General features: G+C 40.2%; 1 protein-coding gene across 1 annotated transcript in view; it reads left to right on the top strand.

Annotated features, from left to right (window-relative positions):
* The window catches only part of JAZF1 (JAZF zinc finger 1), a 320,674-nt gene that overhangs the window by 167,554 nt on the left and 127,160 nt on the right, over positions 1-25,960 (top strand). The window contains exon 2 of the mRNA XM_058527563.1: positions 13,982-14,054. Within this exon, the coding sequence (XP_058383546.1) occupies positions 13,982-14,054 (73 nt within the window). The remainder of the gene's footprint in view (positions 1-13,981; positions 14,055-25,960) is intronic.

Below are 25,960 nucleotides of genomic sequence, written 5' to 3'. Positions count from 1 at the left end.
TCAAGTCACTATTTTTGTGTATAGTTTAAGCCTTCTCTTCCCCACACACTATTTGCCAGAGAGACTAACAAGTAAATACCTGGCTGCTTTGGGTTACTCCTGTGGGAGAGAGAACTCCAAGGCCACCTTAGGTTGGCAGCCAAAGGTGTGGCCCTAGTGTTTACACTGGAATAGTTCAATTAAAATGTGTGATTCTCACCTCAAGCTCGTAAGGGAGATGGGCATGACTGTTACCTCCATTTTACAGGTACGGAAGCTGACTTGCTAAAAGCTATAATTTAGGAATAGTTAGAACCAGGACTAGAATCTGCATCTTCTGGTTCCAAATCTGGTGTCCTTTAGGATCAGTCACCCGAAGCAGAAACTGAATAGAACCTGCAGGTATAGTAGCTACGTTTAAGCCTGTGTCACAGGTTCTGGTTTTCATCAAAATTTATCCAGGTGTTTTATTCCAGTGCTTCTATCCATGAAGCACTTTTTTAGTGAGGAAAAAAACAAGACAAAGCCACTGGACAATTCAGTTTGAGAGCGTTGATATTGAATAGTGTGATAGGACTAATAGCATGGGTCAGATAGCCTGCGCTTGGAAGTCAGACCTGGATCTGAGGCCTCATCTCCCAGTTGTGTGATCTGGATCTTTTTTGAGCCTTATATTTTCCTTTGGGAAATGGGTGAGGGTGAGATCTCCCTGGCAGGGTTTTCATGAGGCCTGCATATAGAAAGCAGTTCATTCCCTGTTGACTCATAGTAGGCACTCCGTAATGGTAATGCTATCTTTATTATCAGTTATTACTGCTACCTAAGAGCAATTGATTGCTCACAAATGTAGTCCCACAATGTAAACACTAAATGCTTTCAGCCCTGACTACCTGAAATAATAATAGTAATAGCTACGATTTATCAAATATTTACCACGTACCAGCCTCTGTGCTCTGTGCTGTATATGGCTTCTCTCTCTCTTAATCTTCATAATGACCTCAGTGTAGGAACTATGAATCACTGTCTTCCATATCAGAAAACTGTGACTTAGGCTGAGAAACTTGCTTAAGTCACACAGTAAGTAGTGGACTGTGCCCATAACTACCATATTATATTGCCTATCTAAAGAAATTAAAACTTCTAAAAAAAAAAATTAAAAAGCAACCAAGTCCAGAGTTGCTTCCCAGAAGTCCTTCCACAGAAGCCAAGAGCCATCTGCCAGGTGCCAGGGCCTGCCCAAATGCTCAAATTCACACCGTAAGCAAGATGGATCTGAGTACAGCCCAGCGTTGCCCTCTGCTCCTTAGCTATTAGAATGAATGCACAACCCACACAGAATAGTGAGAAATGAATCCAAACAACTACATAACCTCTGTGGCCCATGAGTCTGCCCACCGTGTTCCTGGCTGCTGTCTGGACGTGGAGATGGCATGAGTGATTCCATAGCCAGCCAGGCAGAGCTCCGCAGATCAGACCTTGACCCCAGGACACTGTAACCCATGTGTGCACTTATGTTTGATGACTCTTGGGCAGAACAATCAGGTCACTCCATGTCTAGATCTTCAGCTATTTCTTTCTGTGCCTTTTTTCTTTTCTCTTTTTTAAAGCAATGATTTGGCTTCCCTGGGAGATGAGAAGTAATGAGGGTGATTCCTTTTGCCAAATCCTTGACTTAACTAGCTTCCAAAATACAAAACTAATTCTCTTGGTTATGACCTGATTTGTAACTGAGGTGAATAATAACAGCACAGGAAAACTCCTCTGGTTTGGGCCAATCAGAATTACAGACATTTCTGACCCACAGAATATTTTAGCTGATGCAGTCTTATTAATTTAGAAACACACTGTGAAAATCAATGACTAAAAAAAAAAAGGATTCCTAGTCAGAGATCTTATCAGAATGCTCTTATGAGTAGATGAAAATCGCTTACAATTCAAGGATTGTTGGTATTTGGTTGTTTGTGATTTGGTTCTAAAAATACATGAAGGCATTAACCTGTCTACCTAATTATTAAGCTTATGGGGGAGACTGGAGTCCCAGGTCTACTGGATGTTGGATTTGTTTATAAGACCTTTAAGTCACTTTCAATAATTCAGTTCCAATTTCTCAATTGCCTTTTTAGTTTGGGGAAAAAAATGCAAACTGCTTGGTTTAATGACTTTCCCAACTAGTCCTCTATCCCTTTTCTGATTTCTAAGCCTTCTCAGTCGACATTAGTGCTTGTCAACTCCAGTTATATATTTTGGAGATGAGCCCTGGGCATCAGAATTTTTTTTAAAGCAACGCAGGTGATACTAACATGCAGTTCTGGCTGAGAACCATTGGTCTCTAGGTACCTGGTGGTATAGAAATGGCTGAAACCAGATGAGACAAACTTGCTTATAGGACCCACAGGCATCAGGTCTTAGGACTGCAGCACAGGGGTTTCTTCTCATCCTAGAAAGACCTGTTCCACCTGGCTCACCTCTGTGTTGATCCTTGCCATTTCTCTCAAGTCCTTCCAAATACTAAATGGAAAAACATGTACAAACAGTGAGTGATTGCTACACTTTAGCGGAAAAGGAGATATTTTTTACACTAGATTGTTTTTATTACTGATCAGTATAAGTCAAATCCTCTAAAGTCTGGTCTACTTGAGAATTGGGACCTTTTTGTGGGGGAGGGGACTTCAAGGCCTAGCACCCAATACTTACATATATATTTGGCCTTCTGCAAATATCAATTATCGTTGATTATTTTAATCTTGATTTTGTGTTTTTCTAATTGGGGCTTACTTCCTTATCAACTTTTTTTCCTCTAGAGTCCAGGCTTGTCCTAAATTTATATTTTGGTCAAGGGAGAGAGAAGGAAATTTCTTTAGGTGCAGATGGTAGAGATGTCACAGTGTATGTAGGTTTCAGGTGAATGCAATTCATGATGTCAGAGCTGCCCTTTAAAGAGAAAAAAATTTTTGGCTGGTAGGGGTGGGATGGATTACAGGGGGAAAAAAGAGGAACAAATGGGAACAGATCTGCATTAATAAATATTCAGACTGAGCCCCACTCTTATGTCAGTGTTTGCAGGCGGTGTTATTACATGTAGTATTGGGTGATGGAAGTTGTGCACACTCTCATTTTTCACTTTAATTGCTTGCCTGAAAAGATCCTGACAGCTTCAAAGGTTACTGCTGGTTGCATTTTTCATAACTCAGAAGTAATATGCATGTGCGATTTGCTTCATTATTGCCCACTAATAACCAATTCGGGAGAAAGTCCTAAAGCCACCAAAGGAGTCATAATTTGACATGATGGTTTCCTCCTCCTCTTCCTTCTTTAACCATCCTGGTTTAAGAGTGAGCCACAGAAGCTGTGGTGATGCAGGTGTAATTTTACTCTGATTTTCATTCTATGAGCTTAGTATGATAAATTCTTAAAGAGAATTTTTAAAAATCCAGAAAAACAAGGCAGGCCATAAAATATTTCATGTTTCAGATTAGAATTTCAGGTCCAAAAAAATAAACTAGCATCCCAGTTGTTTTGTGTTTCAGTTAAGGTTTGGTTTTCCTGTGTGTAACTGGAAAACCCTCAAATAGCCATGGCTTAAGTGGAAGAGTTTATTTCTCTCGCTTTCAAGAAGTTTGGAGGTGGTCAGTGCAAAAGCGATGTGGGGCTTCACAGGATCAGGGATCCAAACTCCTACTGTGTTTCTCCACCACGTATGACTTCCATTCCCAAGATTATCTCACATCCAAAGTCGATGCAGGAGCTCTAGTCATTCTTCTAGCCAGCAGGAAGGAAACTACCACAAAGAAAGGCACATGACTTTAAGGGGGCTTCTCAGAAACCTTATATCCTGTTGGCCAGGACTTAGTCACATGGCTGCACCTGGCTCAAAGAAGGCTGGGAAATGTAGTCTTTATATAAGACAGCCATGTTCCTATGCATTATGGAGGAAGAAAGGAAAAATGACTATTGGATGGCAGCCAGGATTCTCTGCCATGTTGTGTGAATGATAAGGTCTTAGATTTTCTCTGCATCGTTACGCCACTGACTATAAAATGGAGATAAACCACAACAGTGCAGAGTTTAATTTCAAAACACTTGATGGGCTTAAGAACTGAGTAGTAGCTACACCTAACACATTGCTTGTTTAATCCTCATTTCAGCCCAAGGCAAAAGTATTATCCTTATCAACATTTTATAGATGAAAAAAACTGAGGCTTAAGGAGGTTATAAAGCTGGTATTGAACTGAGGCCATTTGACTTGTGTGGAGTTGCATTATAATCCTGAGCAACACTAAGAGGAGGGAGCAGGAGTTTCAATGAGATAGTAATTACAGTAGTGAGCCTTAGAGACTCAGGTCTCAGATCACTTAAAATACTGAACACTGGGTTTTTACTATATATGGAGATTTAGTTCAAGGCTCATGTAAAATTTTCTTTCAGGGTCAGTTTTGACTCATTTCTGTTTTTTCCCCACTCTTTTATACACACTTTCTTGTGAAATTTGCCGGTTATGTGGTTTCAAGTGTGGTACTACCTCTGGCTTTTCTTTATCCTTGCTGGAATTCTACTAGGCCTAGTAGATCCTCAGTCAATACTTACTGATTAATTGGCTGAGTTACATGATAACCACGTTTTTAGCCAGAGTAGTTGGGTTTTTACTATTCATCACTGTTTTGTTTTGTTTTGTTTTGTTTTGAGGGACGTGCTCTGGTTCAAGTGCCTGCTGGAATGGGATTCCTCAGCATTTCAGTCCCTATCTGTATCACAAGTCCTTTATCTCTCCTTTCTTTGAGGCCCAGACTTCTTGGTTCTGCAAAATGTCTAACCACACATCAGAAGCAGACCTCCTTTTCTTGTCTGTCAAACCCTTTTACTTTCTAGTTACTGCCTTACTTTTTGGTAATGAGGCACTCAGATCTATAACATAAAAATCTTGTATTTCCATTTCTACTTTCACTAAATCTTATGTCTGTATCCCAGTTTCTCCCCCATTCTCCACACCACCAGTTATTTTTCTAAAACACGAGCCATATCAGTTTGTACCTTCGGTGGCTCCTGCCTGCAGGATGAAGTCTGAACTCTTAGAGAGCATTTCAAGCCTTCCAGGATGTGGGCCCAATCTGTGTTTCAAACTCATCTTGCCGAGTTCCAGCTACACTGGACGTCTTGCCACTCGCTACTCGTTTCTGCTCGTCTGTTTAAACCCTTTTCTCTTCTGACTCACTTATTCTTTTCTCACCTTTTCTGACTGGAGATTTAGTTCAAGGCTCATGTAAAATTTTCTTTCAAGAAGTTTCCCTGATTCTCACAGAGAATCATGTTTTGTTTCTACAGCAGTTAGTGTATTCCTCTATATTGGCACACATCACAGTCTGTCTTGGGTTATTATTAACTGTGAATTGTGTTCTTTTGTCTTGCTCAGTTGTGAATCTTCTGACTTAGAATTTCCCCTGAGCAGTGAGCACATGGCAAGAATTCAGTCTGTCTGTCTCGAAATGAATTCACTTTCTGTGTCTCCATCGAGAAAGTCAGAGCTCTTATCTAGGTCCAAACCACCTCTTGTGTCATTCTTCTTTTGTAGCCTCCTAACCAGCCTTCTGGCCTCTTGATTTAGACCACAGAAAATAACGGAAATGATCATCTAGAAGCAACCTAGGAGTAATAGCTCCATTTCTCCTGATATTCATGTAGCTCTCAAGCAGAGTTTCTTACCATTGGCACTAATGACATTTTAGGCCAGAAAATTCTTTGTTTGGGGTGGGGAGCTGTCCTGTGTGTGTATCATAAGAGGTCTAGCAGATTCCTGGCCTCTACCCACTAGATACCCTGGTGGGCAAAATTGCCCACAGTTCAGAACCACTGTTCTAAAGTATAAACATTCTGTAACTAAAGAATATTGGCTCTTCAGCCCTGCTACCTTTCCATAGTACCCACAGACTTCTCACCTGTGCTTTCTGCCTCAAACGTAATGCTATTCTTGGATTTCCTGCCCTCACCTATGAATGCTTCCCTCTGCCTCACTCCCTTCCTTCAAAACCCAGCTCCGTTCCTATTCATCAATAAAACCTTCCCGGATTAGCCCTATCTGCCCCCTTTCCCATTATTCTGAATGTTGCATCATTTTGTAGCTCTCCAAACATCTGTGCTTGAATAGTGCATATACATACTGGTGCAGTCATTTATCCATGAGTCTATTTTCCTCTCCTGTCTGACTCTCCTAGTGGAACTGTGAGCTGGATGCTTATCTTTGTGTCTTTTGTGTTATGCTTGTCCAGGGCATTCATTTCTTTGTTCAGTATACATCATAATGAGCACTGATTATTTACAGAGCGCTGGGCTTAGGATTTGTGGCCTCTAAGATCTGGTCCCTTAAGGAGCTTCCATTTTGTTGGGGTGTTAAGATAGATTTGCAAATATGTATAGCACAGCACATGATAGAGGTAGTATACAGGCCAGTGTCTTGGAGGATGGGTAGGATTTCTTCGGGCAGACAATTTTAGGTAGAACGAGTGGAAGGTCTCCTTTGCATAAACAGTTTATTTCCCTTCCAGCCTTGAAGAGAGTAATTCAAGAGCCTCATTTTCCCTGCCTTTTCTTTTGTCACTTAGCCTCACCCACCAGCAGCTATCTTCTTTTCCAGATACCTGCTTATAGTCTGTTCCTGTGGGAAGGGGTGACATAGAAGCTCCTTCATGATCTTTTGTATTGCATGCTACTTGGATCCATCATCAGGTTCATTTCTGGGGAAAGCAGATGTGTATATTTGTGTGTACGTGCGCACATGCACATAGGAGTAAATGGGACCAAGTTTTTGCTGTACTCCTGTTTGAAAGGATTTTATTGTTGTATAATCCCAGCACCCTAGTCTCCAGGGCTACTGTATACAGATGTACATGTTGTGTACTTCACAAACATACCTGGCAGGCATGATGGTCTTTGGCAGGCTCTCTCATCACAGGTAACAACAAGGTAAGAGCTAGTGTAGATAAATAAAACCCTGTCACCACAGCAGGGTATGGTCTGATAATGTCATTTACATAGATACAGGACTATATATCTTATACTTAGGGGAAAATAGCTACCACTCTCAGTCAAAGTCATCGATGAACCTAGGAGTTTGATGGGTTAGTAAAGAGTTAGAAAGCATCATAGTCAGAACTGTCTATTTCTAATAACATTAACCCTCTGGCCGTGCCATAAACCCGGGAGGCTGCAACATGCTGCGTTTGTTTATAAATCAGCCTCCTAGAGCATTGTCCAAATGGTTCTTGGATGAATAATGTTTATTCATTCACTTGTGGAGGAAAACTCAGGCTACAAATGTGAACATGAATGCTTTTTTTAATAGATGGAATTATTGTGCTGCACAGTGTCCCCGACTTTTAGATATTTAACTCATAAAGTTTACAACAACACTTAACTGCATCTGGATTTCACATTGAATTTGGGAAGGCAAGAATCTCACTGTAATTTGCACTGACTGCCCTGTAATGGAAATTATGGCTTGGGAAAAGTTTCAAATGACGTGTCTATAAACTAAGGAAAAGTTGATCCATTCAAAGGCTAGTTATGTGCAATTGTAGGATTTTCTTTTTTTTTTTGTAAAGGCCATTGCCAACAAGAAATATTTATTTCAGCAGCTGAAGTAAACTAGCCGTGAATTAAACGTTGGTCTTTGTAAATTGTTGGTTCATCAAATTCAGTCCTAAAAATGGAGTGAAAGTTGCAACGGAGCTCTGCCGGGCTTTTAAGAAAGCTGTAAAGATTGTATGGAGTCCCATGTTACAACTGGATGGTAGCAATTAGTTGACTTCAGAGGATGAGCAGCCTTTTTAATGGTCAGAATGCTGGCCTAATGGGACTCAGGACACAGGGCTTCTGGTCCTAGCCCTGAAGTTAACTGGGTTTGTGTAAGTAGGCATATCTCTTACCCTCCCAAGCCTCAATTTGTCTGCTCCTTTGCTCCCATCTCCTATCTCCCTCCCCCACCATTTGTTTGTTTTGGTATTTCCCATTCATGTTCGAGACTTTCCCTCAAATGTCTAATGATCATTCCTTGACTGTTCTTGGCTCAAATTTAAGGCCAAGGCAATAAAAAGCTGATGGGAGGCTCTAGATGGAGGCATGGCTGGGGCTTGTTGACCATGGACTTAACTGTATGGAGATCATTTAATTAGGGAATCGCCAGATGTCAGCATCTGGCAGTCTCTTCTCTATGCCCACTTAACTTAATCAGGCAGGAATCCTCCTGACTGGCTGCCAGTGTTCTCGGGAGCAGTGGAATAGACATATTTCCATTTTAATCCCCCTGTTTTCAGCACTATACTCTCCTCTCCCCCCTCTACCTCTGCTATACTTGGTCTCCTGGTTCAGTGTCTTTGGAATAATCAAGCTTTTAAACAGTCCTCCTCTGTTCAGCCCTGAACCTTCCCTTTTGCGATACTGGCCCCTCCAAGTCCAGGGCCTCCAGGGCTTCTGCAGTGGATTCATCTCCTCGCTCGTGGGTCTCCTCTTCTACAGGCGCTTGAGGTTGTAGCTTCCTCTACACTCTAGGTCACATTCCATTCCTGTATGGATTGTCTACCTTCCAAAACACTGGTTGAAATCACTTGTCTGCTGATGTCTCCCTTTCCTTTCTTCTATCCTTGGTGAGTTTTTTTATTCCTTTATTTCTCCTTTAGTGGGGCCTTGGATGGTGAAGGAAACAAACGCCCTTGATCAATCTGCATCAAAAGTCTTCCACTTTCTCATCATAAAATTAATGAATTAGTGTATCCATTCAGTCATTATTGTGCATCTCCTACATGCCAGGCACTGAGCTGAATGCTGGAGATATGAAAGAAGCTAAGACAGTTCTTCACCTCTGAGAAGTGTGGAAAGGGGAAAGGTGTACCCAGATCATGCCTCTATGGTGACATAAGTACAGAGATAGTGCTAGCAATGAAGTGGTGCAGAGAAAGGAGGAGAGAAATGACGAACTCAGCCAGGGATGCTGTGGAAGGCTATGCTGAATGGACTAGAACTCTGTGGCTCTGTGAGTTCAACTGTTGGGGAAGACTGAGACAGATTGTGACCATTAATTATTACTGAGCGAGTCCAAAGCAAAGTGGTGTATGCAGCCCAGATCTTCAAAATCACTCATCTGGCTGGGTGGGCCTTTGCATCTCCAGGGTCTTCCAGTGCTGCAGATCACCCACTGCCTTCCTACTCACATCCTCCCAGGCCTCCCACTGTTGCCATACACACTTAGAAAAGAGCCTCGTGTTTGGAGGATATAGAATTTGAAGAAGGCCTTCTCAAGGGGGCATGATATCACATCTTCCCCTCACTGCTGCCTCCCAGCCTGCAAATAGCTCATTGCCGATAGAGGCCTCATTAGTTTTGTTGAGAGGTAGTACAGCAGGTTTCTGACTGTTAAAATTATAAGTGGTTCCAGGTAGTACATAAAAGCCCAGCAATGTAGTACTATCTGAAGCATAGCCAAAGCCCACGAGCTCGTTAATTGGCCTCAGTTAACCCAGCAAACACCTTGATCAGGTTTTCATTAGGCTTGAAGATAGCACTACAAAAGGCTCAATGTATATCACAAATCCAGATGCTTGGTTGCCATCGGTTTCCAACACCAGAGACAGCAGAGCTGATGAAAGGGGCCTTACTGATTGACCGCAGTGGTCTGTGCTGTTTGCCTTGCCGTGGTCATGTTGCAGTTTAAGTTCCCACTGAGAAGGGTTTGAATGCTGGCCCTTTCCTTATTTCTGCCATATGCCTTGCTTTCCTCCTCGCCACTTGAGAAGTAATGGAGCTAGTGCTATGACATTGAGCCCTTTGCTGCTTACTTGAATCTATGTGAAACCACGAGCCACTAAGGCCATATGAGCTATAGGAAGCTTCCACTTTGTGCCTGTGTCTCGTCTTTACTGTAGAGCTGGGCATTCAAGTTCTTACCCCAAGATAGGAGTGAGAAAAGAGGTACGTTGCTGCCTACTTCAGAGGATGCTCTGTTTTAGAAACTTTGAGGTAAGCTGATAGTTTTTTATTGCTTGAATATTTTTAAATCCATTTTAATATTTGAATTCTCTTAGCCTTCAGTCAACTTGAAATCAGTGAGTGTGTGAGGGGTGGTATGAGGCAGAAAGCAGTAAACCCTGAGTGCTTTTTTTGGCTATATCCTGCCCTGCTGAAAAAGTTTGAGTTTTTCTTCCTGTTACTTCTTAGTGATATGAAAGTGGTATTGTTGTATGTGGTTGTCCTCAACCACGTTATAGAAATGCTTGCTTTCTTGGCAAGCTGTTGCCAGCTTAAGGAGCATTGTGTGGCTATGAAAAATTCAAATGTTTCTATTCCATAGACCATTTAGTGAGGCAGATTATATCTCTGGGCGATGGTAGCCAGTGTTCCAGTTTCACGTTTTTACTGGCGCCATAAACAAACAAGGCAGAGAAATATCTGGGAGATTGTGTGCTATAGCCATCACAATTCATATCACATTTCTTATTGTAGCAACTTGTCATAGGCGAAAGTTTCTCAATGGTGTGGCACATGGTATAAGAAAGTTCTTTTTATTGAATTCAGTAATATCCAATGGATAGTGTTACTCTCTCCAGTTTGTTCTGATAATGTTCATTCCATCTTCCTGAGTATGTCATTGTCCTGCTGTGAAAATCCTAGTCTCTTGTCTCTCTAATCCTTTCCTGTAGAGAGTTTTTGGCGTCAGACAGTTACTTTTGTGTCAGAAGGGGAGAAATGATGAAGGCAGCTATTATACTGTTACTGAATGTGAAGTGCTCAGTGGAGTAATTAAATCCATAAAATGGTGAGTCATGATCACCGAACACCAGTCAGCCAGGAAGCAAGTGACAGAGCTGATGTTTATTTGTGACCAGCAGCTGATGCTATTTCTCCAGTAGCACTTATGCAGGCCTTTCCTGATTTGTGGGCACCAAGTACCTAATTTCTTCTTAAGAACTCAAAGCTTTAATGGGTGTTCTAAATAAAGGTTGCTCAAGGAAACATTAATCTGAAAAAGATGTTTTAGGCCTGGTGGACGTCTGTCTGGAAGTTCTGCTTTCCTGTTGGTTACCAGACTCTGCATTCTAGAAAAAGAGGAGAATCCTGCCTGAGGTGCTTCTAGGTGGTTTTTTGTCATGGCAAAGGTAGCATTTGGAAGCTTCTGGAAGTCTGTTTCACCATTCATAATTTGAGGGTATGTGAGTATAAGTCTAACATAGGTAATCGAAGGTGGTAAGGCAAAGTAAGAAAACAAAATTTCAAAACCTTGCTTTGCAAATACGAATGCTGACCATTCTTGATTCTTTGTGAAAGAAGATTCTAAGATGCCATTTGTGTGAATGTCAGTGGCCAACACCATTTATTTGAGCATCAGAGAACTATAGAATTTTATATAAGGTACTTTCTTCTCCTTCCCCAAAGAAGTACTAGAGCATGAAGAAGAAAAGAATAATGCAAGTGTGTGTGTGTGTGTGTGTGTGTGTGTGTACAAACTAAGTTTCCCTTGAAGAGTAGTTTCAGTGTATTTAGAGAACTGCTGCTTGGATCTGTAGGCCACTGATCTACATGCACTAATAAAAGAAAAAAAAAATTCAAGGTAGTTTAGAGAGGTAGTATTTAAAATATTCAGAAGTTATAATTTGGAAGCAAAAGCTTTGGAATTTGATTTGTGGGAATACTGTTCGACTGAGCATCAGTTACAGGAATAAAGGTAAAAGTGGAAGATATAAAAATGTTTATTGTGGCCGGCCCCGTGGCTTGACGGTTAAGTACGCGCCCTCCGCTACTGGCGGCCCGGGTTCGGATCCCAGGCGCGCACCGACGCATCGCTTCTCCGGCCATGCTGAGGCCGCGTCCCACATACAGCAACTAGAAGGATGTGCAACTATGACATACAACTATCTACTGGGGCTTTGGGGGAAAAAATAAATAAATAAAATTAAAAAAAAATGTTTATTGGCTTCTTAACTCTCTTCCCCTTATATACACATTTTAGAATTAGAATGGTGCTATTTTCTTTCAAAATAATATACCTCATATAATCATGCACCAGATGTCTCTATGAAGGAATGAGTTTTAGTGAATCAAGTTAAGGCACCTGCCTCAAAAGCCAAGCCCCTTGATCATCAATGCCTAAACTTGAGGTGAAACTCTTTTGTGGGCACTTAAGAAATTTTCAACAAAGACATTTGCAATCACTGCCTTTTTCTTTCTTGTCTTCCTCCTTTCTTTTCATTTTCATGGTTTTTGTCTCCAATCTCTTATTTCTTACCTCATTAAGCACCTAGAAAGACCTTGCAGGATTGGCATGTCAGTCACTATTTGCACACGTGGCCTGCCCAACATTCCAATGGACCTTACTTTGGACAAACCGCCTTTCCCTGGTGAACATTGTTCTACTGACTCCTCTCCAGCGAGCACCGGTGAAGTACACAAAGCGTTCCTCTCAGAAACATGGATGTACTTTGGGGTTACAGCAGACTTAGATGAGTTTGACTGAGGGTTGTGTTTCAAAACTGAGGTTCCCTTGAAGAGTGGTTTCAGTGTATTTAGAGAACTGCTGGTTGGATCTGTAGGCCACTGATCTACAAGCAGCCTCAGTTGTATTCATCGTAGGAGGGAGAGGAAATGCTGAGTTTATGATCTGTTCTCACTTGCACCGCCAAAACCTTGAGACCCGACTGGATGGAGCCATTCAGAGAATCTTTGTCTCTTGTTTCAGAATTTGGCTTTCAAGGACCTGCAGTGGCAAAGACCCAGGAAGCAGGGTTTCTGAATAGTGTGTCCCTGAAATTCTTGGCATAGGAAAAACAATAAAGTGAACATGAGATTCTTAACTTTAACACCAAGAATAAAATTGCCACTACTGTCCAGTTTTAGTCTGGGAGTCGAAAGCATTGTAAATTGCTTTTTAGGCTGTCATTTTTGCCACCCATGTTCTATGCCACTGTGTCTGCACCCCCTACCCCCGTCACCTGTTAATGCACTTTGCAGTTAGTGTATCTTACATCTACCACGTGCAATAAATACTTCCTGTACAAAGGTGCTTGAAACAACATCTGTCATTACATCAAAGAAGGTGACTGCCAAGTGCAGCTGGAAGAGGTCTAATAACGAGACGGTTTTAAATGAGGTTATAATGAAAAGAAATCTGTGAACTGTCTGAACCTTTTTCTAAGAAAACAAAAATGTGCTCAGTTGCCTCCCTTTACAGTCTTATTATATGTTTATATATTTATTTTTATATTTTAACATATTTATATATTTACTTATATGCTTTTGTGTGTATTTAGCGCAATCATTTCTGTACATGAGAAGCTTGAGAAAACGTTTCTAGTCATGAAAATTGCATTTTTTGTGTGCTGTGTGGAGAAGCAGCATTACGGAAGGTTGCTATGGTGTTGAATTCTCCCTCTTTAAGGGGAAAACCCTCTGATGAATGTGGTGTTTGTGGATTCTGAACCAGTATGAAAATTTCTGATTGAGAGTCTAGAAAAATTATAATAAACTCATTATACAATTAAAAAGGAGAAGAGCTGCTCTCCAGAATATGAATCCAAACCCAGAAAAGTGTTCAGTAAACAAGAACAATACTCAGTAGATTTTCAAATGGATGGAGCTTTCCAAGGGCAACTAATTTGTTCCAGCATTGAAGTGAGCATAATTAACAGAGACTTTCTTTCTTAGGCCGATTAACCACCAAAAACCATGCCAACATTGTAACTGTAAGCAGTGAAAACCAATATTTATGAGGGGGATTGTGCAGGAGTTTGTGTGACAGATGGACGTTTTATCACCGTTGATGTTTGGAATTCCCTTGAAAAGTAATGCAATGTCTTGTTATTTATGAATGAATGAACAAATGATTGTGCTTTCTGACTGAGTTTTCTTTAAAAAGAGGTAGACTAAATTAATCTTATTCTCTGTTTAGCCTCTGTTACTTTATGTTAGGTAGCCTCATATATTCTGATGCAAAAGCTGAAAAATCATAATTGTGTTTTTATTACAGATACAGATCCACGTGTTTTAGAAAAACAAGAATTACAGCAGCCAACCTATGTTGCCCTCAGTTACATCAATAGGTAAGCCATTTTCAGAATTTATAGCAACCTTATATCTACCACATGTTTATTTTTTAAATGTATCTGTTTAATAGAGTAGGAAAAAATGTTTTCAGTCTTAAAATATTTACAGGAGATTATTTAAAATCAACCTCTGTGGAATTTTCTTGTTTCTCTGTTGGGGAGATGTAGGATCGTAGTTCTCTGTGCACATGGCTGAAAACATGACTGATTTATAAGCTCATTCTGGAAGTATTTTGTATGCAGAGTCAGAGTATGCTCTTTTGACTTCATAGGGCAGTTTGGGAGATTAATGGATTTATGTTTGAGTGAAATTTTTAAACCCTGGAGTGAAGAGGTACTTTATGAATTGAGAACATTGTTGGAATATCAGAATATATCAGGATATAACAAATTGAAATAATTTAATATCAGAAAGTTATTTAGTAGCTGCTCATCTTTTAGTAAAAACATTCTCAGCAACTGACCCTATCTGTGTAGAGTAACGTGAGTTTTTACTGAAACCGAACGTGTGAGCACGACTTTAGAGAACAGTTAGAACTTGATATATCGGGTCCGAAAGAGGACTTGGTGTTTCAGCCAACTCAAATAGTTAAGGAGACAGTGATTTTTGGAGAGAACCTGAAATCAACTTACATTAAGAAAACATACACCGCCCAAGAGAAAAAAGCAAAGCAAAAGCAAACCTAGTTTTTAATGAGAATGAAAAACTCTCTGCTCGTAATTCAGCACATGAATTTCTATTGACTGTCCCTTTTATATATAAGGCAAAGAGTGTTTTCAGTTTCCTGGTACCAGAGTGGAGGTTCAGAGTCTGAAGTGGAAAGCTGGGAATGAATTATCTGTACTGTTTCATTTTAATGCCTTTTTAGAAAACTTACTTAAATCTTGCCTAGAGAGAGCTTTGAATTGGAGTTGCCTGTGCTCAGTTTCAAGTTCTTTATGAAGCATGTTTTAAAAAGGATTCATTAACATAAATATCTATTTGCATGTCTCCTTTGGACTTCCTACTTATCAGAGAAATGAGATAAAATATATACAGTTTTTCATTACCCATAATGTTTGAGATGTTTTAAGTAGAACACCTTCAAAATTACAGCAGATACAAAGAAAGATGTATGTGCATATCTGGCTTTCTCACAAAAGCTGTGTTCCCCTGATTAGCATAGGTTTTGAAAAATCTTTAATTATACATTATATATATTTAATTATACATGTGAATGTAATATGTTAATTAGCCTACTAATATTAGGAAATAGTATGAATAACCTTATAGATTAATTGTGGTATTGAATAGGACTTTTTAATAGTGTGGCCATTGTGTTTTGGGTAAAATATGTCACTTATGTGTATACAAATCCATGTAATACTAAGCCTTATTCTAATAAGAGTCTATGAGTTTTTCACATTCTTCCTGTTTATATCGTCAGGCTTGTTGGCAGCAGGGATCTACTAATTACACAGGTGTTATACTCACTGAAGAACTAAATATTCTGCCAGGTGTGATTTGGGACTACAAAAGAAGTCAAGGAATAGTGACAAGGGCCACAGAGAAAACCACCAGAGAACCTGGATCAAGTGTGATAACTTAGCATGAACTATGTAGTGGGATTTACCAGAATCCTAGAGAGTCAGGGCATAATCAGTGGGTGTGAAATCTCTTGGATGAGTCTTCTGGGAGCAAATGAGTCATTCTTAAAAATAACCTTTTATTATTACAGCCGTATACAGGCATTGTAGACAATTAGAAATATAATCAAACAAGAAATTTTTTTTTTTTACTTTAGAACATCACATTTCCACCACCCAGATAGCATTGCTGGTAACACTTGAACACATATTTTTCAGATCATTTTTTAAAAATACATGTATAATTTTTAACTGAGAACTGTACATATTGTTTTGTAACCTGCTCTTTAGCCACTGATAACCACTTTTCTGTTTCAGTACACGTGAATCTAATCTAACACCCAGGTCATATTCGGATTTCCCCAGGTGAACTAAACATGTTCTTTATAGCTGTTTGTCTGATCCAGCGTCCAATCCAGAACATCGCATTGCACCTGGATGTTTTGCCCCTCGAGTTTCTTTGAATCTGGCAGAGTCCCTTTTATTGACAGTGACCTGTTGAAGAGATGGCCCAGTGGTCCCAGAATGCTCTCACCTTCTGGGTTTTCTTTTGGTTGTCTCCTCAAGATGTCATCTGGTGGGTTCAAGCCCCAGCTGATAGAGAAGCAGACATGTGTAGGGGATTGGTCAGTTTACTAGTGATGTTGAGGTGAAGAGAAGGCCTGGGTATGGAAGGTTGCCCAGGTTACTAACACCCCTTCTCATTCAGGATCCCTTTGTGGACAGTGCCACATTCATAGCATAGTACTTAACACGTGGTAGACACTCTGGATATTTGTTTGTAGGTCGTAAATAAACACCTAGTAAGTGAAAGAGAGGACTGAACAATGGACAGCTGCAAGGACGAAGCCAGGCCTGGCCACAGGGAAAGTTGTGCTAAAAGGATTCTTAGGGGCCTTTGATACAGAAGGAAAATGTCTTGAAATTCACATGAAGCCTGTTGAAATTCACATGAAGCCAGTAGGGACTGAAGAAGAGAGTAATAAAGATTAGGTAATGTGAAAGAAAGTCAGCTTGACAGCAATATCCTGAATACAGCAGAAAAGAATACTATTAAAAAACTAAAGTTGAACAAAGAGATTTTTTTTCTTAAATCTCAGAGGGAAATAAACTCTAATTTTGCTGAGCAGTGAAGACAGGAAAAGAATGAATATTTCTCTGTTCAGATATGTGTTTATACAACTCAGATGTACATTTGGGCATCTCAAAATTGAGATGAAAGTTTCTTTGGCAATAACGTTGACTGAAATCAACAGAGAGTTAGGGTCCTTAAAATGGAGCTAGCTTTTTGGATTATAAAAAGAAAAGAATTGCATAGAAATTAGAGCATTTATTTATACCTATTTAAATTGCTCTACTCTTTTAACATAATATGTGTTGAACATGACTTTAATTTCTTTAAAAGCAGGTCTGTTATAACACTTGAGCAAATTTTAAAATACAGATGGTTTAATGAGAATGAGGAAAACTGAATGAATTAGGGTTATGGGAACAGTTCTGGGGAAAAAAGATGGATATGAATTTTAAGGATAGGAAGTTCTATTAATTTTGTGATGTGAGAGACAATGAAAAATCCACGTAATGGGAAACTTAATCGCTTAGGTATTTATACGCCTGGAAAGAAAAAGCAGTATAAAGGGCAAGAAGAAAAGCTAGAGGATTTTGAATGAAAGAGAGAATATAGAAGAAATAATACTAGAAAAAACGAACATAACTTTTCATGCCTTGAGCTCTATGCTAAGCAGTTTTTACTTTGCTTATTTCATTTAATCTTCACAACAACCATATGAAGGAGGCACTACGATGATCTTCAGTTTACAGGTGCAGAGCTTGAGACTCAGGAGTTAAGTAAGTTGCCCTAGCTCCCCAGGTGGGTTCAAACCTGCACAGTGAGGCTACAGAATCTGAGTTCCTCATCACGTACGCCTTGCCTTATTGGGATATCAGAGAGTAAGGTACTAGTTTAGAAGAGGGAGAGGAGAATTTGGACAGCTATCCAATGCTGGAAAAATAGAGTAGGACAGCTGGGCAGAGGGATGCAGAGAGCTATAAAGATAAGAGTGATTATCATGCTGTAGATAATTGGAGGGTAGCAGCCTAATATGATGAGACAGCAGGAGACAGCAGAAGCTGAAAATGCTATGAGAGAGGACCAGTAACTCCTAAAGGATGTATTGCTACCAGGAAATTGGGTTGAGTATGCAGGCACATCCTAGCATAGCAGGCCTCAGCTATAGTGGGGAAGGACACCTTAGCATCTTAGATCAGGAAGAAAGAAGAGAGGAGCACAGTTAACACACAGGAACTATCCTCCACCACGTCCACCAATAGGTAGGTGCTAGATAGATGAGCTACAGGGTGAAGTCAGGTGAGTCTCCATAAAAAGGTTGATGAGAACACTGGGTTGCCTTTGGGTGTTTCCTTCAGGTTACTATGATGTAGTTCAGGAAGCTGCCTTGAGGTAACAAGATAGCTTGTTAATAACTTGTGACTCACTAGAAATGGGTAACTGAGAACTTAAAGACATGATAACGTATGTGGCCATGGCTATTAATTATACTATTTTCTCTACAAAATATGTTTTTATTAAAATAATATAAATTGGAATTTCCAAATTAATTTCTAAAATATGTGTGTCATTTTGGTGTAAGCTGTAAAGGAATATCAGGCCTAGGCACAAATTGGTACCTTCTTACACTCAATCTTTTTCATTTACTACCTAATAAAACTTGAATGTTCTCTTATACCTAAACTACATCTCTACTCGAATTCTCTTTGTAAGACTGTCTGCATTGCTTGGCACAGTAGTAGTTAGGTTTGACCTCCTCTAGAAGTGGATTTTATTTATCTTAGTGTTTGCTATTTAAAGTTAAACAGCAAATTCTAAAACGAGTTTCATAGAACAATAATATCAAAGAATATTTACCAGTTTCACACACATCTGCATGCATACAAGCACCCACACAACACATTTACTCACAAAAGGTTTCTGTGGTCAATTAAGTTTGGGAAATCCTGAGTTAAATAAAATGGGTTTCTTTACCATAGGATTTATCAGATCTCTCCTACGCTGATAGGCATTTTAAGTCTCCAAGAGGGATAATGTAATTCTCATATGTACCTGATCCCAGAGCACTTTTTCTTGAAGCATCTGATGGGACTAGTTCTGTGTATACCAGTTGAGGGTTGCTAGAATTATATCACTTCCACCTACATCCTCAACTTCCCCAAGGAAACTTGAAGGCTTTTATTCAGTACAGCTTTCTATTTGTTTTCTGATTCAAAATGCAAAATACTACCTTTTTTCTCATGGTCAACTAGGAAAAAATAGGACAAAATTGTGCCGTTAAGTGCTAACTCAATCAACTTTTCTACTCTTGGGCCTCTTTTAATAGTGATCCATTTACTTCTTGCACCCTGACCAGACAGACATCTACCTGGCTTTTATTAAAAATAAAGCTTTTATTTTTTTGCTTGGAAACTAGCACTGTTTACTCCTCCCATCTCCAATGTAATTCTCTCTTTCTCTGAGAAGTATGGCAATGCAGTGGGTAAGAGTAGGGGAGCAGGAGTCAGACTGCTTAGGTTTGAGTCCTGTCTCTGCTGTTCGTGAGCCACGTGAGCCTCTGGAAAGTCTCGGCCTCTGTTTCCTCATCTCTAATAATAATAATATTTTTTATTGTGAGTATTAAATCAGTGTGTATAAAGCACATATAACACTGTGACATAGTGTTATATAAGTAATAGGTCTTTTTATTATTCTTTATATTCGCTCATGCTAAGTTGCCCTTTTCTCTAGCAAGTCAATAATTAGAGGAACAACTGCAGAGGAAGCATTGCTTTGTAGCAGGGCCAGAAGAATTCCCACCAGGAAATAATCTCCATGAGCACAGGGACATTTTCTGTCTCCCACAACTGTGTCCCAGCCCCCAAAACAGTGTCTGGCACACAGTAGACTGTCAGTAAATATTTATTGAATGAGTGAATGAATGAATGTGTATTTGTGTATGAGTGAATGAGAGAGTGAATAAATGAATGATTCTAGGAACTCTAGGGACACTTCTCTAAAAAACCAGGAGCTTCTACTATCCGTGTGCATTGAGAGGGCTATGTCATGAAAATGGAATGTTGTTTAATTTTTATTCAGTGTTGATATGGAATGCAGCAGAAAAATATACTAAATGAGGGCCATCACTAGTTCTCCCGCCATAAATACCTGGACAAATGTATGAGAGAATTGTTTTCAGGCTCTGAAGAGGCAGTACAAGACTGTGATCCCTGAGAGAAAGGAAACTGAGGAGGTGAGCCCTGTGATCCCCTGGCTCCCTCTCTGAGGACAGTTTCCTTGCTGCAGTGGAGTGAGCTAGAGCCGAAGCACTACATAGCAGTTCCCCTGAACTAAGCACAGATAGGTCAGAGTTTGGGCCACTAAAGCCACTGGAATCTGTAGCACAGGGTGATTACAGATGAGAGATCTGTGCAGAAAGGCCACAAAGTCTGTATGAGGGTCCTTCATGAGTCCATGGCTGAGAGTGGGCTGCACATGTTCAGGGTAAGACTGTGAGTCTTACCAAAGAGCAGCAGCTACAGAGGTGAGGATGGAACAGTGAGCCCAGAGATCAAGCAGTGCTGGTAGGCATTGTGTTCCAGCCTAGCCAGCATGGAAATGACAACTTGTTAACACCCTAATCTTCATAGCAGAAAGACTTCAAATTAGAAATAAGGACTTTGTCCTAGAATGTGGCCTGCTCTGGAGATACCCTAACAACACCTAAAACCAAGCCTCCATAAGATCTTCAGAAGGGACAGAGTTTGGAAGTGAGTTAGAAGGTCTTGGGAACCACTTCGGACTTGCCACAGATTCACCCTAATAGAATAAAAATCTAGGCCTACACAAGTTCAACATGATCAGCCTGCAGTTGAACTGCCTGCTAGAACAAAAATTAGTAGTCTTCACACGAGTGAATCAGATATCACAATGTCTAATATAAAATAAAAAATTACTAGACATGAAAGACATGGGAAAATCTTACCCTTAGACGAGAAAAAAAAAAAAAGCAGTCGAGAGACCCTCCCCGAGATGGCCCAGATGTTAGATTTAGGAAACAAAGACTTGAAAGCAGTCATTATAAATGTGCTCAAGAACTTAAGGGAAAATATACTGCATAAGAGGTTGTTTTGAACGAAAATAAAATCAGTCTGGATCCTTTTTTTTTAATCCTCCTACCGGAATGTGAACTGCTTAATGAAAGCTTTCTTCCTCTTCCCCACTTTTATTCCCACTCCAAAACCTCACCTAATTCCCCCAAACCCTCACTCTTCCTATTTCAGTTACTCATTTTTGCCAGATTATAGTCAGTCATAGCCTCATAAAAAATGCCGTAATTAGCCAAGTGTGCACTGGCTTTCTATTTATTTTATACAAACAAGCCTGAAGTATTTGATTTTTTTTTTTTTAATCTAAAGGCAGTATTTTTTTTTTTTCATGAAACCAGCTGTTTGTGGTCTTCTGAGAGCAGTCATGTTTATTACAGTACAAGACATGCCTTTGCTATTTCCCTCCTTTGTCCACCAGATCTGAAGTTCTGCTGTGTGCCCCAGCCTGAAGTTTGTAGCCTAATGCATGCCATAAACATGCTGCATGCTGTTAGATCTCAAACACCAGACGTTATGCTACCATTTTCTTAGCCTATGTTTTTATGGACATCAGTTGAAACAAAGCCGAGATGGCTGCCTGCCAGATTTTCCTTGTAATATCTCTAACCTGATTTGGCTTTCTCATTGTGTTCTGCAAAAACCGTGTACTCTCAAGGGACACTGGGAAGCTGGAAAGACCCCTTATGTGACATTTTGGCTTGCTCCAACAGAATTAGCTTGTGCTACTGGCATAAAACATGTGTTAGGATAGGTGAGTCTTGGCAGAACTGGATGATATGATTCACTTGTTAGGCACTGGGCCTCCTTGTATAACTTCTTTGTCATCTACAGTTTGTTCTCAGGGCGATCAGTGCTTTGAAAAGCTTGCTTATACAACTCAAATCGTATCAGGCCATTTTTTAGGTCTGTCTGATATTCACGCATCAGTATTTACAACTGATTTTTTTTTATGCATCTTTGAGTCCAGTTCAAAGCTTCATTACATTTTTTCAAAATCTTCAAACTTATCATGGATCAATAGAGATTCAGTAATATTGAAACCATCTAGAAATAGACTTAGATTTCCTATTTTTCCTTTGTAGAAACCCATTCCCTGGACTTGGTCCTAAGCAAGAGCTGCTATACTTTCACTCTCTCCAACTAGACTTTCACTATCTTTCAACATTTCCCTGTTGATCAGAGTCTCCAATGCCTCCTCTTCTCGAGCCATCTCCCTGGCTCCACGTTTGCCTTGAGACCTCTAGGGTCTCAGCCCTTCCTTCCTTGCTTGCCTCCACATTCAGGCTGGTTGCTAGATATTAACTTTGAATTTACAAATTTAGATTAATTCCCTTGTCCCAATGACCTCGCCCACTCATTATCTTCAAACTCAGCCTCAGATAAACCTAACATGTGCCTCTCTACTCGGGCTAGCTGCTGAGAGTCACTACAGAATAGCACCTAGACACAACCTTTTTAACCTCAGCTGGACCCTCAAGACTGTCCTTTCATCCTTTCATCCCAAGTTAAAAACCTTGCTAAACTTATCAGGTTGTTTCCTAGTGTATTCAAATTCCCAAAGGAGTTTTCAGTCCTCTCATCAGCAGATGTTCTCAGTTCCTGTACTGAGAAGATAGTGGCCATTTCTGTCTCTAGTCTCAATTCCCTCTTTTTCACCTCAAAATTCATCTAGATCTTTCATCTGTGTTTTCTTCATTCTCTTTCTCCCTTGTTCAAAGCTGGCACCACAGTCTGTACTCCACATCCACTTCTCACCTCTGTGGCCTCAACCCCCTCTCATCTGGCTTCATTTAGTCACACTACCTGTATCCTAAGAATTCCTGGCTCGTGTCTGTTTTCTCTTCATAGATAACTACAGCATCTCCCTTGAGACCTTCCCCTACTTGGCCTACATGCACTCGATGCCATCGGCCACTTTCTGTTTCTGAAACCCTTTCCTCCCTTGTGCCCATTAACTTGTTCTGTCCTGGTTCTTCTCCTACCTCTTTGCCCCACAAATGGAGGCTTCTCCCTAAGTTTTGTCCCTAATATTTTGCTTTTCTGTCTGTATTCACTCTATTCTATGTTTGCCTCTGTGGAGAGGAGTCCTCAACCCCTAATCCCATGTTTCCTTCGATCCTCATTTCTAACTGCCCACTACCTGTTGGTACATGAATGTTCAGTACAGGCTCAACTCATCTAATGGTGGGCCCATTATTTCACATTCCCCTCCAAAATGGCTCCTCTTTTTTGGATTCATAATGTTTAATGGTACCTACCCATTCATTAGTCTAGGAAGCTTGGAATCATTTATCTTCTAGCCACCTTTTCCCCTCACTCCCATTTCCAAATAAGCAGGCAGCAAATCTGTAACATCTGCATCCTAATCACCTCTTGAAGGCTTCCTCTGCTACCGTCCTTACTTGAGGCTCTACCTTCCTGTTTGGTGTCATCCCAAGAACTCACTAATCTCCCTGCCTCCCTCCACCGTCTCCACTGCACCTCTTTCAGCTGCCATTAGAAGATTTGTCTTAAGTATCAGTCCATCAGCACCATGTACAAAAACCTTCCATGTTTTGCCCTCAGCTGGCTGTGTTCTTCTTTTCTCTATTCTTTTTCTGGCCGTGACAATTCTGCTCTTCAAGATCAACTTTTAATGCTACCTAGTTATGAAGGGTCCTCACCCTCCAAGAATGAATTGTTTGAATCTTTAAGTTCCTTTTCCAAAATCATAGCATTAACACACTTTGTTGTGACCACTGAATCATTTAAATTTAAATTTGTATATAAATATATTTAACATCAATAGCTTCTGTCTTCTTTCCCCAACTTCCTACTAAGCCTCCTACCCCAAAGTAACCAGTCTTAACTTCATGGTGGGTATCCATCTACATTCTTCCTCAGGTGCAGGTGTGTGTTATATACAGGTTTGGTTGTTTGTAACATTTGTTTTTATAAAAATGGGAGCCTGAAATAAATAAATATCATACAATACTATACATTTATAATATGCACACACTTTTTGTTTTGTTTTTCATTTAACATCTTTCTACGTCAAAGTTTGAGATAGATCTAACTCATTCTTTTTCATGGCTATGTAAAATTCTAAGATATGGATGTATAACAATTCAACTCTTCCACTACTGATTGGTGGACATGCAGGTTGTTTCCAGATTTGTTTGTGCTTTTTGCCACTAATAATAGTACTGCAATGTAGATTAATCCCTGGTTATTCTACAGGCCAACATTTCTTTGCTTGTAGTTCTGTGTTAGTAGAATCTAAGTCAGATTGCCTCTCTCTCCTATGAATGGCTTCCTATCACACTTGGAATAAAAGCAAAACTCTTCACCATGGCCAACAAGGCTTCTGTTATCTGGTGCCTCCCACCTCTCCAGGCTCACCTCTTACCACTCCACCCCCACCCCCCAGCAAGAGCCACAGCTCCTTGAGCACACCCTGTTCTCAGCTCTTATCCTTGCTGGTCCCTCTGCTGGGATATTCTCCCATTAGAGCTTCACACAGTTCACTTCCTCACCTCCTTCAGGTGTCTGGTCAGATGTCACCTGAACAGCAGGCTTTCCTTGACCAGCAATTGAAATAGTTTCCTATCCACCCCTCTCTGTGTCCTTACTCTTCTTTCTTGTTCTTCACGGCACTTATCAGCACCTGGATCACACTGTTCAATTGTTTTGTGTTGAGTACCTGTCTCCCCCGGAGAATGTGAGCTCCATGGCGGCAGGAACATTGTCTATCTTGCTCATCACTATATCCTCAGCTTCTAGAGCAATGCCTGTTACACCATAGGTGTTTTGAATAAACATGTGAATAATGGTTACAGTTTTATATGTGTATACATTGTGTTACCCTCCCATTATGTGTTTTGTCTTTCTGTTTCCTGCCTTTTCATCCCTGACTATATGGCAAGTACTTTGCTTAGGATATGAAATGAAATCAAGGGACTGTTGTGCATAGTGGTGAATTTTAACATAAGGGATGACCTTGGAGATCCCCCCTCCGCCACCACCATACACATTTACAAAATGACTCAAGGCGCTACACCTCTCATTTCATCTAGAAATTCAGATCGCTGGCAGTAATCTACTTGATTTATCGTTTTCCCCTTATGTGCAGCACCTCGGAGTTAATTAAGAAGGCCATGAATCTTCCCTCCGTAGCTCTAGCGCACTCCCATTTGCAGGATACTCTCATATTGCTGAGACTGTTGATTTGGGATTCAAGTTAAAACATTACTTAATTTTCTCACATTGAGGTTCATTACGCTGAGCCTCAAGACTAGTCTCGCCTTTGAAGGCCCCTTCACTGGCAAGCTTTAAAATAGCTTCGTGTTCCCAGTTTCTAAATAATTTGTTCTCATTTCCATCACCGTGGCCAAGATCTTGTCCATTGGCTCAAAGCGGTGTAGCTTGGTCAGCCTCTGTCCCCAGGAAGACCTCTCCATCCTCAGCCACAAGGTAGACTACCCTAGAGCTTCTCACCTCTGGTCTGTATGTAGGTTGTTTTCAGCAATAGCAGTGTGGACTTAGAAAGGTATCCACATAGCCACATCGTTCCAAACAACACGCAGAACCCTCTGACCTAAACAAATGAAAACAGTCAAGTCATAAGAAAGCATTAACCTTAAATCCTTAAAGGACCAAAGCTAAATCTTATCAAAATTGTCACATTAAGGAAGAATGAAATGTATAATACAGAAAATTATTTTCCTCGTCTCATCGTTTTCAGCATAGATTAGATTCTATTAGTTGAACACCTACTGTGTGCAGGGTACTGGGCAATGCAGTGTCATCTGTCATCCTCACAATGACCCTGCATCATAGCTCTTCTCTCCCTTTTACACCTAAGAAAATGAATTCCCAGGGAGGTTGTGGGAGCTCTTAACCTTCTTAATACCTTGAACCCCTTTGGCGAGCTGGTGAAACCTGTTGGACTATTTCCCAAAATAATGTTTTTAAATTCATAAACTAAAATATATAGAATTACAAAGAAAAGCAATTATATTAAAATTCAGTTGTCAAAATATTAAAATTATAAGTTTATATTTTAAACATGTGTTAGGGTAATATGTGTTTTTTGTTTTTTGGTTTTTTTTTTTTGCTGAGGAAGATTTGCCCTAAGCTAA

The sequence above is a fragment of the Diceros bicornis genome, chromosome 3 (assembly GCF_020826845.1).
Source record: "Diceros bicornis minor isolate mBicDic1 chromosome 3, mDicBic1.mat.cur, whole genome shotgun sequence".
Lineage (NCBI taxonomy): Eukaryota > Metazoa > Chordata > Mammalia > Perissodactyla > Rhinocerotidae > Diceros > Diceros bicornis.
This window is presented reverse-complemented; position numbering and strand designations above follow the sequence as displayed.